Source organism: Telmatherina bonti (assembly GCF_933228915.1).
Source record: "Telmatherina bonti genome assembly, chromosome: 13".
Lineage (NCBI taxonomy): Eukaryota > Metazoa > Chordata > Actinopteri > Atheriniformes > Telmatherinidae > Telmatherina > Telmatherina bonti.
The window spans coordinates 9,443,579-9,460,868 of NC_136611.1; the positions used below are offsets into that span (position 1 = coordinate 9,443,579).

Genomic DNA, 17,290 nt, shown 5'->3' on the forward strand with positions numbered 1-17,290 from the left:
TATTTATCATAAACACTGTATGATGGAGGTGCCTTTGACCACCCCCCCATACCCACATGCTGATGTAATGATGCACAAGCTCAAGGACGTCACACATGAAGCAAAGTGGTTTGAATTAAAATAAAAAAAAAGCAATAGTTTCCGAGCAGGTATACGTCATTAAACACAATGCCGATGGATTTATCAATCGAACGCAAACTCCTCCACTTTTCTGATCTAGTTTCAGCACTTCAGTTTCTCTGAGCATCTGTTTGGGAGGTCGGCTTGTTGTGCGGTTGCTCTGAATTTGTGCATTAAGAGCTGCTTATTTTAGCTGCGTGCCAACACAAGGTAGTTTCATGTCTCTTATAATGATAGTCTTAAATCACAGAGCGTGTAGATGCCACTGGAAATCTATGAACAGACAGCCGATGCTAGTGCTGCTCCCCCCCACCACCCCCCTCATCATTCTGGTTGCAAGCTGACCTCAGTTCTCAGTGGTTTTGGCACAAGAAAGGCACCAGCTCCATTTCCAGTAAATGTCATTTCATAGTTTCTGCATTTCCACAAGGCTGAGAAACAACATTTATCGCGTAAGAAGGACTGCAATTAGACGGCGTTTCTAGCAGACACGGCGTCGACAGGGATAAAAGATGAAAACAGTCTTTTCAAATTTCCTCTGATCGTGCCTGATGCAATGAGCTGACAGCATTTTTTAGAAAACTGCGCTGCAACAGACACGTTGATGTCACACAGGGAAGGATTACACTTTTCACAACATCAAAATCTCAAACTCTCCTGCACCAAAAAGTTGTTTTGTGTAAGCACAGCACACGCCAGGGCAAATGGAGTGTTGCTGCTTGATGCACAACCCTGTCACTTGTCAAAGTATGCTGAGGAAAAGTCACGTTACTTTTCATAATGAGTGATTGGATGTGTGAGACCCTTATCTCTGTAAACCATTTACTACATTATTATTTTTTTCCCCTATTTTTCAGCATTAAATCTTGCTTTTCTTTCTGGAACATATATTATGTTACTTTCCACTAAATTCGTCTTATGGGTTTTTATCCACAATCCTACACAAATACTGTAAAACTGCTCCTGCTCCGGTCATATGAATATTTTCAGTCACTTTCAAGTGTAACTCGACTCCAATTTCTTTCTGCTTTGCATTGCAGAAAATAGTTGTCTTTTTCCCCCTCTCTCATAAATTCTTTCTTCCTCTCTTTGCAGGGGCTGAAATGGCTACCAGATGTGGTTCCAATCTGTTCCTGTTACCGTGGAAACACAGGGACTGGGATAGGGTTTTTAAGTCCAGGGCTTTTGGCTGACTCATTGGGACTGAGTTTTAAAGCCTTGCTGTTCCTACAGACATGGCGCATTGAGGTCCCGGTCATGTTTAGCCAGGCGGCCGAGATGTCACTGATCTCTTTCCCCTCACACACCTTTACTTTGTGCCCAAGCTTTGGATTCTCCCGTACAGTTGCTCCTTTGTGTTATTTGTGTCTTGCTAATGGCGAAAAACCAAGTCCAAGAGGAGCGAAAAAAAAGAATAAAACTCTCACTAACTGCATGGAAGATGAAAAACCTGCCAGTTTCTCATAATCCTTTTCACAAGCTTTGTCTCGTCAAGTCAGCGCACAAACAGCAGGAGAAGAAATCCATCAAAAGTCTGACAATCACTAAACAACAGTTTTTCCTGAAACGCTGTGCAGCGGTGACACGCAAAGAACATTTTCAATCTGTAACTTTCCCACAACATGTCAAGGATGAAAAGCTAAGGAACATGTGTTGGTACACTCAGCTGAGGATCTTCTCCATCTGCGAGTTGAAGACGGGCAGATGGAGGCAGTTGTGTCAACATTCCTGTCCGTGTGGGCAATAAATCTGACTTCAAGATGTTGTCACATGCTAAAATGGAACAGTTTGGGGGAGGGTGTGCAAATTCCTGCCTGGGATTTTAGCTGACAAGCTGTTAACTAAGTTAAAACTGATTTAAAGAGTTAGCTGAAACTTAAGACCAGGTTTAGACAAAGTCTGGGCTCAGGTAGTAGTTCAGAGAATAAACAGCAAACCGTGGCTCTTTCTCAAGATATCGACAATAAAACTTCAGGATAAATGCTAATATTAGCATATAAACACATCCATAACTATAGTACATTGACTGTTGTTTATCAGATATAATGGTTGCTATTTAAATTTAGCATGCTAGTATGCTAACAGTACATATAATTAGCTTGGCAGATTAGCTCTTGAGCTAATTGTATTTGGCACTTAACAACCACAAGCAAAGCGCTTCCTCTTCCAAATGCAAACCGAACTAATGCAATGCCAATCCACGTCTAAATGTAATGTGTCATTTCTTTGTACACGCTCTAAACTTCACACTGAATTTCATGATAATTATAGTAGTCCTTTTTCTTTTATTTCCTCACTTTAGTTTTGTTTGCATGATACACGTTTTTACGATGGGACTTTGATTTCCTTCTTTTGGAACGCCAACTACCTGGTAATGACGTTATACTGTCGGCCACTCAGAACTCTGAGACATCTGGAACGCGCCATAAAACCTTAGAAATAAGCAGAACTACCATAAGTGGGCATGCAATAATCTCTTCTGCAAAATATATAAGCATTTCCATGAAACTTTGTAGATAACAAATACCATAATTAAAAGTGATCCTAGTTAGTCCCTGATACTTCAGCTTTTACAAAATTTTGAGCAAATCCTGCTAGAGCATTAAAGTAGTACAGACAAGGGAGCTACATATGAAGGATGGTTAGTATGCATTTATTTGTATTTTGAAACAAAGCTAAGTTAATTTGTTGCAATTCAAAATATTTCCCTGTGATGGATCCAGAAGTTTTTCTTTTTTTTTTTTTTTTGGCCTTAAATATCAATCTTAAAAACATAACCTTTTAGTATAAACTAAACACATCTATCAAGTACGTGGTCAAAAGAATGGAAATAGAAACAAACCACTTCCCCTTCCGAGTCCAATATCCTGTCACATAACCTGCATCCATTCATCCTTCTATTCATTCTCATGTGCATCCATTTATCCTCCTTCATGGCCTTGTGGCCCAGTTTTTGCTATATCCCTCTTCCCCCCAAAAGAGGACACATATGCAGCACGTGATTAACTTCTTTGCACAAAGTTTCTTCTGTTTTACCCCCAATGAAAAGAGCTCTTGTCTACCCCATCCTAAAGGACCCAAATCAACAATCCCCTGCTTCCCTTTAGGCTCTTTGAAGAGCCGCTGTGACAGAGCGCCTCAGGAGTCCCACCGTGTCCCAGGGATTCAGCAGTCCTGTTGCCCAGGGTGGCAGGACTAGGGTCAAATATCAATCAGCATGCTAATGAATCTCTTTGGAGATGTCAGAAGATGTGTGTGGCGGTACAGTATGTTTTTACTGCCTGTTCACCAGGCTCAGACACTGGGAAAGGAAGCCGATGAGAGTTCACGACCCCATGAGAACAGGAGACACAAATGAGTATATGTGGCAGTAAACTGAATGAGGATGCTTTTTTTTCCCCTTTTTTTTTTAGTTCTGATTTGACAGTGGCTACATGTATTGCTTTTTTATTCCAAAGAAGTAAATGAAGAAACACCAGTTTAACAACCATACACAAAAGGCAATCAAAGTTGCTAAAAACAAACTACAAAACACAAAATTACAGTTGGTGACTCTTTGCAGCTTTTCAGGCCCTTCTTTACAAAAAAATGCACTTTAAGCCTATAAAAACAGGCAAGGACCAGTCAGTCAAAATCACAACTTCATAATTACAAAATATTATAGTCTTAGATAATATGCAATTGTTTCAACAGTGGTATTATGGTAGTATTGTACTATCCTTTCGGTATGAGTTTTTTATGCAAGGCAGTAATAACAAATTGAGGGAACAAAAAAAGGTTACAGATTTCCTCTGCAGCGATAATGCCGTATAATTACACTCTGCGTCATGCAGTTAAGTGTTAAACAAACAATAACATCAACAGAGAACAATTACAAAGCCAATGTAAACTTTACAGAAAGAAAGTACACTTACTGCAGGTTTGCTTCAGAATCCAAAATAAGCAACATAAAAAAAAGAAGGAACAAAAACGAGAAAAAAAAATCAACAACAAATACAACATGAAAGCCAGTTCATTCACACCAAGAAAAACACATGAACCTAAAAGGTCATATAAGCACAGCTTACAAAGATAATAAAAAGTACACAATGTATACAAGTAAAAATGTTAAAATAATAACCAAACAAACGCGTTGTACCTTAATAAAAAAAAAACAAAAAAACAAAAAAAGAAAATCACTACCAAGACATGTAGTGAGTGTGATATTCTTCAACTCAAAGCATGTTGGATAAACATGATTCCATGCTTCTTTTTGTCGTCCATGATTTTATGCTCATATTATATATGAGCTGCACTCAGCTATATAAAAAAACAAACAAACAAACAAAAAAAAAGCCAAAAAAAAAAGGTTTTAAAGGTTTTTTGTTTTTTTTTTGCCATTTTACACAGTTAATGATACCAGTTTAAGTATCCCACGGCAACACTGTTTTCTGGCCGACTTATTTTAGGATCAACACATCAAATGAACATTGGCAATTAGATTTGGTAGCTTTAGTTGCTAAAACTGATCCACAGTTGAGGCACATTTTATACACACGGCAAAGTACCATTTAGTCTCAGTTTTACCCTTAAGCGAAGAAATCAAAACATCTTTTTCTATAAAAATTCAGCATGATTCTGCTAAAGTACAAAGTATCTTTTTTTTCCTCCCCGTATATTATCCTGATGGCATCTGTGGGAAACAAAAATGACCCAGAGGTGACAGTGACCTCATTTCTCATGTGAGCTGAAAGAGCAAGGAGACTCATGACAGAAGACATCTGTAGAAAATGCACTCAACTGTTGCTGTTTTGACAAAACTGACTAACAGAAAGGGTAGAGCCCTGCAGTATATGTTTTTAAGTATAGACTCCAAAACTGGAAGCTTTCCTCAATTACAGAGAATGGAAGTGGATTTAAAGTGATTTACAAGCATGACATATAGTGAGGACACTGGACAGCTTGGAGTTTCATTTGTTTTTGGTGTAGTGGTTTAGCTGACTGAATTAAACATACAGTAAAAGCACATACTGGTGATCTGGTGTGAACAAAAGAGGCTGCAAATCCGCTGTTTTTTTTTTCCTTTTTTTTTGGCAAAACAAACAAAGATTGTGATTCAGCAAAACATGTCTGGCAGAGTTGGACAATTAAAAGATGAGAGAGAAAATCCAAAAAGGCTATATTTGTGTATGGGGAAAACCATAAGAACAACAGTAAAGAATATCAAGTTTTCAAACTTTTTTTTATGAATTACAAGAAATATCAGGAGCGAAATTAGCCATAGATGCTGTGGTTGCATGGGGATGTTTCATTGAAAGGCAAAGCAAGAAAGCCTAAATGTTCTCAAATCAAGGCTGGATAGAAATAGTCGTGACTACTAGCTGGGGTGCGGCTTTCAGCTAACTTGCATGAACCGTGAGCAACAGTTCATGCAAGTTAGCTAGCTAGTTAGCAAGATAAGCTAGCACAAGCTATGAGGGTGAGTTAGTACAAGCTAGGTGGGGGCAACAGTAGCAGCAAAGCCCAGCGAGTGGCTGCAACCTTGAAGAGATTAGTTTTTTCTTTAAAAAGTGACCATGCATCAAATGTATAGCTGAATTACTACGGTACTGAAACTGGTTATTGTAGAAAGGGTCATCTTCTGGTAACCAGAGATGATTGTGTGGCTTATTTATATATCGTCATTGAATATGGGGTAAATGGCCATGAAAAGTGTTTTTCAGAGTAGCTTCTAGTGGGGGTTTATTACAGGTTGAATAGGCCTTGAAAGGAACCTTACAAGTATGAAGGACAGCGCCTAATTTTAGCATACTTTGTGAACTTCGGGGAATTCAGTTTACTTTATTATGGAATAATATTTCCTATTAATGGGGTAGGAATGGCACTAAAATCAATGTATTACTTTTCTGTTTTAATAACATTTTCTCATCTTTAAAGATATTTTACTAAACTGTACAAGATTTATCTGCGATGGACTGGCGAGCTGTCCAGGGTGTACCTGCCTTTCGCCCAAAAGACTGCTGGGATAGGCACCAGCTTTGCCGCGACCCTGAATTGGATTAAGCGGTTTGGAAAATGAATGAATGAATGAATGTACAAGTTTTATACATGACTATCAGCACTTTGCGGCACTCTACTTGACTTTGAGAGTGGAAGTAATGTGCCACATTTCTTTGGTGTACACATGTATTCCTGCATGTTGACCCAACCCAAGCAGGAAACACAAAATTCAAAAATGGCTTGAAAATCACAACAGCACCAAACTCATACTAATTATTAGTACCTGTGGAAAGCATGCATGGAAATAACAATTTATTTGGAACTTGTTTCATAAAGTACAGTTATGCATTTTTGAAATAAATATAGTGGAACGTTGCTGGAGATGATTTCATTTTGGGTAATGTCTTTGTGCTACCGTTCACACAGCTGTGTCTGGTTAAGCCACAGGTTGTGCTGTGAGGCTGATATGTGCTGCCTACACATAAACACAAACATTAAAAAACATTCTTGAAGTGTAATACAATCCTGTAGAGAGCTTATTATAATACACTTCGGCAATTTGACACAACTGTAGTGCCACACTGGTTTGAAGGAATTTCTTGTCTGTTCCTGGAATCACAGCACATGCTATTTCTGATGTCTGGAAACCTGTGGTCATTCACCTTCTCACAAATAGATTTCAGTCTTCTAAAAAAAAAAAAAAAATCCATCACAATCTTTGTGCAATTTGTTGTAAAAAAAAAACACTTACTTCACTACCTGTGGAGGCATAATGGCTGTCTTTTGCTGGGGTGTTTTACTTTCAGGTGTATCCACGGTACCCTCCTTGCCTTTCTTCCTGGGCGGCTTTTTTATGGGAGTCTTCTTTGGTGTAACATCCAACAGGTCCCCTGTCCTGGAGCCGTTCAAGTCCTGCTTCTCCGGGCTCTTGGCTTCAGGGGTCCCAAAGTTGTTTGTGACGGGTGTCACCATCTTCTGGAGGCTGCTCGTGGTGGGGAGGACTGGCTTGGTGGAGCCCTGCTGGCTGAGTCCACCTGAAGCCGTCCTCTTGGCTTTTTGTGGAGGTGTGGGCTTCTCCCGGTTTCCTTTGGATGGAGAGAGGCCATTGATCTTTGTAAGTCCTGTCCCCTCATTCCTGTTGATGCTTTGGGTTTTTTCCTTGAGCTGAGCGGCCAGTAAGGTGGCGGCCTCAGAGTTCATATGAGGATGCATGACCATTGGGCTCTTTGGTGGCTCTTTTGGGTTCTGCTTTGGACTGTCAGCACTCTTCTTCTCAGGTGAGGAGCTATGGAATCCACTTATCTTCTTTAGAGCATTCTGAACAACACCGCTGATGTGCTCCATATGACTCGGACTGCTGTGCTCATCCCCAGACTTCTTGCGTCGCAGAGGTTTAAGTATGCCTGGGGAGCCATTGGCATCTGCCTCTTTCCCATCTTGGTTCCTATGATGGTCTTGACTTTTTTCCTTCATTTTCTCTCGCTCATCACTCTTACATGAGCCATCACTGGAGCTTCTTTTTTTCTCCTTTGGTGATGCAAGTGCCTTAATTCCCCCCTGCTGCTCTGGTGTGGGAGACCCTGTTGTATTTCCGTGTATCCATGACAGTTTGGGCTTTGTAGATGGATCTGGTGGGCGAGGTTTGGGCTTGCCAGGTGAAGGTGGCGGCTTTCCGTTGCGTTTGGCCTCCGGTGTGGGAGTGCCATCCCCGTCCTTGCAACTGCCCTCGTCCTCCTTTGAGTGCTTGGAAGGGCGGGCGATGCAAGCATAGAGTCGCACAGTTGCGGATTCAGAGCTGCTATTGGACCCCTCGCTATCAGAGGACTTGAGTAACGGCTGCTCGCTACCATCTGCTTTGGTGACACTTGTGTCTTTCAGGGAGGTGTACTCTCCAGCATCCTCTTCATTAAGGTCATCCTCTAACTTTTCTGTAGCAGGGCTGGGGCTCTGCTTCTCCTTGCTTTCACTCACAGATTCTGTTAAAGAACAAAGAAAGGATGCTGTTAGTTCAATATACCTGTGTTTCACTAATTCACCTTGAGATAATCTGGTATGGCCACTAGCTTGTGGATGATAGTAGACCTAACAATAATAACAGAACAAAAACACAAACAGCAAATAAGAAATATGTGTGATATTTAGTGGCCCTTGAAATTCACACTATAGTTCCATTGAATGCAAAAAAAAAATCCCCACAAATAAAGCCTGATTCACAATGTCATACTTCCAGAATAGAAACCGAAGGAGAAGGTAATTTCCACCACACTTTGAGTTAGTCATAGCATAGATGTGTGCCATCTGCTGAGTGAGCCGTTCAATTTCCTGTTTATACTTTTCCCATTCTCAAAGGACAACCTGGACCTCGTTGGCATGATTAGAAGCCGACTATCTCCATAATGGCATTTACACAAATGCATGAGTCACTGCATGGTCACACTCCCAAGCTTCAACTCTTTAGTAACATGCATGCATGGGTGTTTGTATTTATGTGTGTCATTCCAGATAAGCATCAAGTTTGTTTGTTCATAAGATGACTAACCTTCATGTGGAACACAGTAAACTGGGCCGTCGTCTCCGCTCTCAAAAGAAGAAAAGGACTCCTGGGAGGACCAGGAGGAGGGGGACGGCTGGTCGGCTACAGAGGGGGGCTCGATGAAGCTGCAGTTGAAGGTGTTCTCCGGGTCGTGGTGGGCTACTGAGAACAGAAAACAAATGCAGAAGCCAAAAAGGTCATTTAGAGGGTTTTGTGCTGTGTTACAAGAACAACAGTCTGTTCTCACTCAGTCTCAAAGCAGAGTTGTGGAAAGCATTGGTTTAAGTAACTTCTGTTGAATATATGATTCTTTTTAATGATTTTATATGTGAACAAACACAAGCTTCAACATGATTGGTTTTCAAAAGGGAAATCGAATATTTTTATATAACTTTCCAGTATTTTTTTCCCACATTTTGGTGGTTAAAACGATCAAGTTTCCACAAAACTTTATGATTAGCAAGACAAGACATATTCTAGAAATCCAAAACCTTTGGATTTAAAAAAAAAAAAAAAAAAAATCCAGATAATGTGAACAGTCTTGCTTTTGGTGGGCTGGCAGCTCTGCTGACCAAAACTATAAACAGACCAACAGTGAAATAACTTTCTAGTTATACAAGGGAAACAGCTTGCATAAAAACCATCACAAAAACAAGAGCCAAAGAGAAAACTGCAGCCTGTTCATATGAAGCATATTTACTCAGATTTAACCAATTTGTTTTTATATTTTATTGAGCTGTGACATTTGCAGATATATAATGTCAGCAGCCATAAAGAGTACAGTCTGATCTGCTACGTAAGGTCTGGTCATCTCTCTTTTCATTGTCCAGAGCATGAGCTTACTGAATCCCATTCTTCTGCTGTATGTGAATCAAATGCTGGTTCTCCTCACTGTCTTCCTCGTGATCTGTCTGTTTTCCCTTCCCCCTCCACCAGACAAGGCAGTATTCTGCTGACCCTCCACACGCAGGACAGCTGTGGTTTCTGAAGCATCCTCGGGGTTAATTTTCTCATCTCGTACGAACGCTGCATTTCTGGACTAAACTGCACTGGGCGTCAGCTCAACTTGAGCGCCCACATCTGATGCTCCCTGTTTACATGCCTGATGACACACGGGTCCATTCGTTTGTTTAATCCTAAAATAAACCCTGCATGGAAGGAATCCCCGGACTGTATCAGAAACCCGTCCAGGAACAAATTGGAGCTCCGTAGCTGTGATTTGACTATAACAGAAATGGTCTGTTTTTGTAAGAGGCCTGCAGCTGAATTTTTGCTGATGCTGTGATTTTTCAGAAAGACTATCACATGAAAAACTTGAGCAAAAGATATGCATCACATGAGTTTCAAAGATCCAACTGTCAAATTTAGATCAGATTAATGCAGACTAGATGGAAGGAAATAATGTAGCTGAATTTGGTGTAGATCCTGATTATGGTGTTTCATAATTGTGATGTAAGGTCTGAGCTTTGTGCTCCTCAGCTTCCCTACACCAATAGCAAGGCTACAAAACAACAGTCACATGGATTTCCATTTGGTCCATGAGATGCGTCTCCCACTATAAAGAGTCAACTAAACATGTGTCCTGTGATCATCCATAGATACACCATGATCCAGTTCTGTTTTTAGCTTTTTCTTGACTTGTTACCCCCCATACCAAACCCCTACCCCGGGACCCAACAACCCAGCATTAGAATAAGCAGGTAAAGATGATGGATGGATGGATGGATGGATGGATGGATGGATGGATGATGAATGGTGGTTTCCCAGCTGCTGGGTGCTGCTGAGCAACAGTGGCTCCAGAAATGTTCATGATGAATGTTACTGTACCACGGAAACGAGTCAGAAACACTTATTTTTGAAGTCAGAATGTTACATGGTGCTTCTTTAAAACTTTCATCCACATATCTCAGACTTGAATATTTGAGTCTATAGTTAAAATACTTTCTGTGTCACCCCTCTTTGAAAACTGGCAACAATCTATGGACAAAAGCAGACATGTGAATATGTGTCCAAGGAGTGTAAAAATGCCCCAAGTGGATCTAAAGGCTCTAACTTCTTGATTCCTACAATAAGACTAAAATGATCTTTGTGCAGCATCTGTAGTCCATATCAAACTGCAAACAGGCTCTAAAATAAAGCTATTACAACACTGTGATTGCATTAACTGTTGAAAAGAAAGCTGATATGGTTGAGCTGCAGAAGTAAAAAGTAACTATGGAGTCCAGAAGAATTTTTCACTAAAGGTGAGGATGACATAAATATTTCATTAACTTCAAGGAGGAGGAGTATAATAAGAAACAGGGAATTCGACACAGCATGTGTTCAGTTTGCATTTCTGCCCTTGTGCAGCCAGCAGCCTGTAGATAGGCAGAGACTCTGAGGGGCTGAGGAATGCAGAGCAGCTAGCCTATGCAGAGATTTTGGTCATGCTAGTCAACAAGCCAACACATGGGCATTTTGGAAGATTACTTGTCTGTAGTGATGAACAACAACTGCCCTTGAAAGCTGCCTCGAGACTGCGGCTCTAGCTTCTACTGCAGACTGGACGCCACTGTGATCCCTCCCTGCATAAAGACCTGCACACAACAGGGCATTATTGACCCAGCCCAGCTGCAGAGCTCCAACGCCACAGTTGCTCAGTGAGGCAGAGATAGTAAAAAAGAAAAAATGCTGAAGAGGAGGGCTACAGCTTTAATAACTAATCCTACTCTGGAAATCTGGAAGATAAAACTTTCCTAAAAAATATATAACTGTTGTAATTATTTTACTCTTTTTTTCTAGTATTTTACATTTCATTTGCTCTTATATGTTATTTATGGCATTTAGTTTTACCTCTGCACAAAAAGTCTGTAGTACTTTAGTCAACTTTGTTGTTTTTAAAGTGCTTTATAAATAAAGCTGCATTGTATTGGATTATAATGATCAATATTTCTCAGTTTGAAATGGCTTGTGTTTGCACAAAGTCTGAAATACATTTTACTGTGCAACATCCAAGATACCTAAGAGATAAGATTGTTTTGTTTTTTTTAAAAAAAAGCCTGGCTTTTCCTCTCTCAAAAGAAGCTTTTACATGTGACTTTAGAGTGTGAGAAAGTTTTCTTTTCTATTTTATTATTTATCTGAAAGCTGCACTCTGAGCTTAGCTGCAAACACATTTGCAATCATGAGCCAACTCTCCCTGGATAACGATGAATAAAGCAGATGGTTGCCGCTCTGAGTGCTGATTTCATGAGGAAACATTTGTACACAGAGGATGCAAAGAATGCCTGGCAGACGTGAATATGCAAGGTGTGAAGTAAATATGCTTAAGGCAGAATGCTAAATTACAAGCAAACAACTTTAGTGTTGCCAAAATGGAGGATTAGGTGACAAAAAGTTTATGTAGCTGTTTCTCTGAGGCTAACCATGCTTGGACGTTATGCTGTCCCGTGTCACCCAACCCCATAACTCCTTATTCCTTCATCAGTACGTCTTGCTACATCTGTTGCCACTGACCCTGGGGTGGATAAATCACAGCTCTGACACGAGCAGGGGTAAATTTGACCACTTCCTGTTTCCAGCCCCGTCGGGCCCCCTCTGGAATGTGTGTGTGTGCTGAACTGCGTAGCTGGAGTTTCTAAATGTTGGCAGATCACGCTTCTGTGGGCAGCCTGACAGAAAGCAGAGCAGATAAAATGTGGATGGGACAAACCAGGAAGACGAGAAGAGACAACGGCCACTTGCAGTAGGTCGCATGTGGTTCCTGAGGTCTGCTTTCAAGCTTCACTTAAGTTCAAGTTTACTTTCCTCACAGTTGGATCTATAAATTTACACCAGGTTGCCACATTAGGGTGACAAAGACAACTCTGTTAGGGCCTTGTGTTTGTGCAATGACGTAATGCAGACAGAGTTTAGTTTAAGTAATCACCAGGAAAACTGAGGAAGCCCATACCTCTCAAACATCCAAAAGAAACCAAGTGGTCATGTTTTCATTTTCTCCACGCTGCACTGACACTGAAAAACCTCTAGTTATGTTTGTGCAGAGATTATGATAAACCAAAATTTATTTTGCTCACTGAAAAGTCAAGTGTTTGTTTGGCCTTTAAAATGTCTGGAAAAAAGGTGAAAGGTCCCCATAGTCTGGAAATCACAAGACATCCTCACGTTTAGGAATGTGTAAACAGGAAATGTTGGACTTGTGAGGTGTCTAATAGTTTTCCTCCCTCACTGGTGCAACTGATAATCATGGTAGGGTTACAGTAAAGGTCATCTTAGAGACGCTACGGAAATTTTGCACATTTTCTCAGTCACAGCGCCCTTGTTGATGGCTTATTCAGCATCAGTGTTGGATCCTTCAACTTGTACTGCGAGCTCTCTCCAGTCCAGGTGGGCCTAAACCTTATCTGAACTCTTGTCTTATCTCTTCCTCTCTCTCTTTCTTTCTTCTCTTCTTCCACTAATGTCTCCTGGCATATCTTTGCTAAATCAGCCATGGTGTGTCTTCAAAGCAGCTGGCGTGTTGGTATCCCTTTGCTAGCTTGTCACACAGTGTGTAAAGCAAAACTCTGCAATGCCACGCTGCTTCCCCCCAAAAATAAATATGTAAGGTGCTGTCTCTTCTCCTCGGGATGCTACTGGACAGCGACTGGTCCAGAAATGTGCACAGTGAATGCCATCAAACAAGTCAGGAGTGACATGCTTCAAGCTAGAAATGTTACATAGTACTTCCCTTGTACTCATTTTTAAGAAATGTGCTATTTATTCTGACTTCACTTGGTGAATAAAAACATTTTTACAGTTAAGACACTGATTTGTGAATCAAAGAGCTTCACATCAGGAAGTTTGAAAAATGGGAAAAATCCCACATAAAAGTGCATACAACACTTGCACTGTGTTCTGATATGCAGCAGATGGCAACACATTTATTCTGCAACCTCATGTGCTGTCACAACACTCACTTACATGGCCGTATAATACATAAATAACTTTGTATACCCAAAGAAAAAACGCTTTTTTGAGCTGTTAACAGAAAACGGCCAGGGTAAACTGTTTGTGATGAGGTTTAAAAGATCAGCACATCTCCTCTGTCTACAATGACAAAAAAAAGAAAGAAAGAGAATCCGCGGTCACAGACAGATCTGTCACAGACACCACGGGACCTCCGCATGGAGCGGCAGGGCTGCAGCGTCCACCCAAACAGTGCAGCCTTTGATAGCGAGTCACTCACCACCAGACGCCCCCCCCCAACAACCACTTGCCTTCTTTTAATAACACAGCCTGCTTCTCAGCGCAAGAAAAAAGGGACGATGGAAAAAGGGGTAGAAAGAAAATGAGAACAAAAAGGCCCAAGTTTAGGGTTGTAATAATATGAACACATGGCATTTCAGAGTGCCAAGAACAATAATGGCCTCTAAAAGCAGTGCGTTCCCTTTAAATGAAACCCCACACTCGCCTGGCAGCCGCCACACACTTTTCAACCCTATTCATCATCCACACGGTAAACTAAGGTAGCACTGGGAGAAAAATGCTGACGCCGGCTGCTATTCGCTGAATCCGTGTTCAACTGGAAGCTTTAAAAGTCTTCATTTAGCTGTTTTTGTTTTTAATAAAGCTACAAAATAGCCAACTTTCTTTGTCGTACAAGCTCCAAAGACAAAAACGTTACATAAATGGCAGCTCCTGGCAGTGCCGCGGTGGAACAGAAGAAAAGGTTTTGGGGCTTACCGACTACTTTGGGCAGTTTCTGTCGCCTCAGTGGAATACGGGGAAGCTTAGTGCTGATTCGGCTGAATCGTCCACACAAGATCCGCTTGGCTTTTTTGCTGTTGGTAGAGTTGTGTTGGTTAGCGCTGAAAAGGGATGATGCCACGGAAATCCAAATGAATCATTCAAAAGAGACATTTAAAACCTGGCCCTCTGCCTCTTTTGAGGGCTCCTCACTTTTCTATCCATCCAGCAATGTCAATATACAGAAGAGGACTTAAAAAATATGGTTTATATGCATTTATGCATTTAACAACTTGGCATCTGCAGGAAAAGCAACAATATGCCTTTTCTATTTTCATTGGAAGTTTGATCCATCACTCACTTGTGGTTTTCTTTGTGCCGACAGAGGCAGCAGCAGCACAGCAGAGAGAGGAGGACAATCAATAAAAAGGAGACCAGGGAACCAGCTGCGATCACACCCATCCGCTGGTTGGGGTCTGAAAGATAAAATACAGGGAATGCTGGGTGTGCCACGCTGGTGAGAGAATCCATTTCATAAGAGAACTTTCTTTGTTACAGTCAATTCTGAAATCTGTTTTATATCTGGCTTCGTATTCTGTTTATATATTTGATCTCTATTAACGTGACAGCTGCCGTTACGTAAGTTCTCCCAGAAAACATGAAGCCACTTGTGATTTTATTGTAATATCCTGCAATCTGCTTCCTTTTCTCATCCTTTCCTTACTTAATGCCCCGCTCTGGAAGTCATTGATAATTTATAAGCACTCCTCCCTTTTTAAATGGGAGACACCCCAAAGATAATAAGTGCAGGATTGCATAAGGACGGGCAAGATTTTGCACTTGCGGGGACCAGAGGAGACTTTAGTGTTCCAGTAAAGCGGGATGTCGAACGGATTAGTGTGCAGTCTGGGTCTGGTATCTTGTCTTGTCGAACTTTGGATGCAGGTGATGGAAGAGAGACGGATCTGATGACATCAGCGACCAGCTTTTCCTGCCATCTTTGCGTGCGCTACACTCATAAGCTTCATGCCTGCCTCTAATAATCTCCTTTCAGTCTCTTTTTCCCCTTTCGTCCATGTCTTTTGTCCAAATTCTTTGCCTTTCCATTTCTCCATCCCCCCTTTTTTTATTTCCTCCTTTCTTCCTCTCCCTCTTCTCTGGCTGGGCAGGAACAGAGCCAACAAACACAGCCATAAAAAGGACACCGGTCTTAGTCTGGAAACACTATCAAGGCCCCTGAATCTCCCTCTACACACACTCTGTGTGTACAGCCAAATGTTAGACAATTAATACAAAAACCAGCTTCACTGTTACTCTACAAACAGAATTATTTCAGCATGGGTGCTTCACAGAGAACTGCTGCCTTTTTCTGTCATGTAAAAGGAAAAGGAAGACCGCTAGTTTCCAACTATAAAACTCACCACAAAGGATGAGGTTGCCCTTATCCTTATCCTTATAAATAAATAAAAAAGGAGTTTTTCTTACGGAGATGGCAAGCCCCGGACACAGGATCGCAGTTCTTGTCGTGGCAGGGGCAGGTCTGGTTGCAGTTGACACCATGTTTGCCAGGTGGACAGGTCATATTGCAGCTTGGGTAGAGAGGAGAGACAAAAACGTGTGTTTAAAGCTCATTCTAAGCGAGAGACGTGTAAAATGGGACAAATAAAGAAAATGGAAGGTCAGAGTTGGTGAACTTAATGTCGACATGATGATCTATTGCTGCTCTTCCTTAACAGACTCGTTTTAATACAGCTCAGCCTCATCTGCAGCCATTAAACTGGTTTTAAATGCACATAAAACCAAACTCTTTGTTTTTTAATCCAAACTATCCAGCCATTAACAGTCAAACTCAAAGTTATTTGATATAATTATATATACCTGGGCTTTATGCTTGATCATGAACTTCACAAATTTGGTCCTCAAACTAAGAGGGGAAACTTGGATTCTGTTGTCACAAATCCTGCTTCTCCATCAAAACTGGCGAGCACCTTGTCTCGGTTACCTTCATGCCACTGCTGGACTTGTGTTGTGAGGTTTCAGAAGAAGAGCTCCTTTAGAGTTTCAGAGTTTGCTTTTTTTTTGTTTGTTTGTTTCCAGAAAAAAACCCAAAACTTTTAAACAGGAACTTTAGAACTTGTGTTTTTAATTGTTTCTGAATTCAGCTACTTTCCCCATTTTAATCTATTATTTTATTGCTATCATGTACTTTGCTGTTGCAATTTCTTCTTTACATGACATGAGCTGCTGTCCTAATAGAAGAAATAGATCTTAATGGGAATTTAATCTGGTTTAATAAAGCTTTAATAAAAGTAAATGAATGTAACTTCTGTGTGAGAATTTAAATTTACTATTTTAAATGCTTATCTTAAAGACTTCTTCAGCTGTAAGACTGAAAGATACAGAAGATCATTCCTGCCAGCAGCCATCAGCCTCTGGGACTAGATCTCTTCGAGTTAATTATTATCTACTACAATATTCAATTTCCCTTTGGGGATTAATAAAGTATTTTTCATTTCATTAAAGGGTGAGCTGATTACTTTGTGTGTCCAAGCCATGACATGAAAGCCATCAAACATTTTCATTTCATATTGCAAAGCCATCAAGGGTAGAAACATTTTGCTTGACTTCTGACTTACAATGTGCCATAAAAGCCTGGATCACACAGGCACTCTCCAGTGACAACATGGCAGATGCCATTAAAACAGTGACTGCAGTTGTTCTCGCAGTTCTCGCCGTAGGTGCCGTTGGGGCAGCGCACCTCACACCTATCACACACAGAAGGAACGCCGTCATTTACAGTCATTGTCCAGGTTAAAAGGCATTAGACACAAGTTAAAGCCGTTTCTGCTCGTATCTATTTGCTTACCTGTCCCCAATCCAGCCAGGGTTACAGTGGGAGCACTTGCCATGAATGGGGTCACAGTGGTGGCCGTCCTTACAGGTGGGACACAC

At 41.0% G+C, this 17,290-nt stretch overlaps 1 protein-coding gene across 2 annotated transcripts in view; it reads right to left on the bottom strand.

Moving 5' to 3' along the window:
* Positions 1-3,686: 3,686 nt before the first annotated feature.
* scarf2 (scavenger receptor class F, member 2) overlaps positions 3,687-17,290 on the bottom strand; it is a 19,370-nt gene continuing 5,766 nt past the window's right edge. Inside the window, exons 5-12 of one of the 2 annotated variants that reach the window (XM_079250716.1) lie at positions 17,205-17,290; positions 16,975-17,103; positions 15,824-15,927; positions 14,700-14,814; positions 14,336-14,433; positions 8,639-8,794; positions 6,859-8,075; positions 3,687-6,786 (exon numbers count right to left, since the gene is read on the bottom strand). The exon at positions 17,205-17,290 is cut by the window's right edge and continues 133 nt beyond it. In XM_079250716.1, the coding sequence (XP_079106842.1) occupies positions 6,766-6,786; positions 6,859-8,075; positions 8,639-8,794; positions 14,336-14,433; positions 14,700-14,814; positions 15,824-15,927; positions 16,975-17,103; positions 17,205-17,290 (1,926 nt within the window). In that variant the 3' untranslated portion in view covers positions 3,687-6,765. Of the gene's footprint in view, positions 6,787-6,858; positions 8,076-8,638; positions 8,795-14,335; positions 14,461-14,699; positions 14,815-15,823; positions 15,928-16,974; positions 17,104-17,204 lie in introns of both variants that reach the window. The other variant, XM_079250715.1, reaches the window with a different exon arrangement.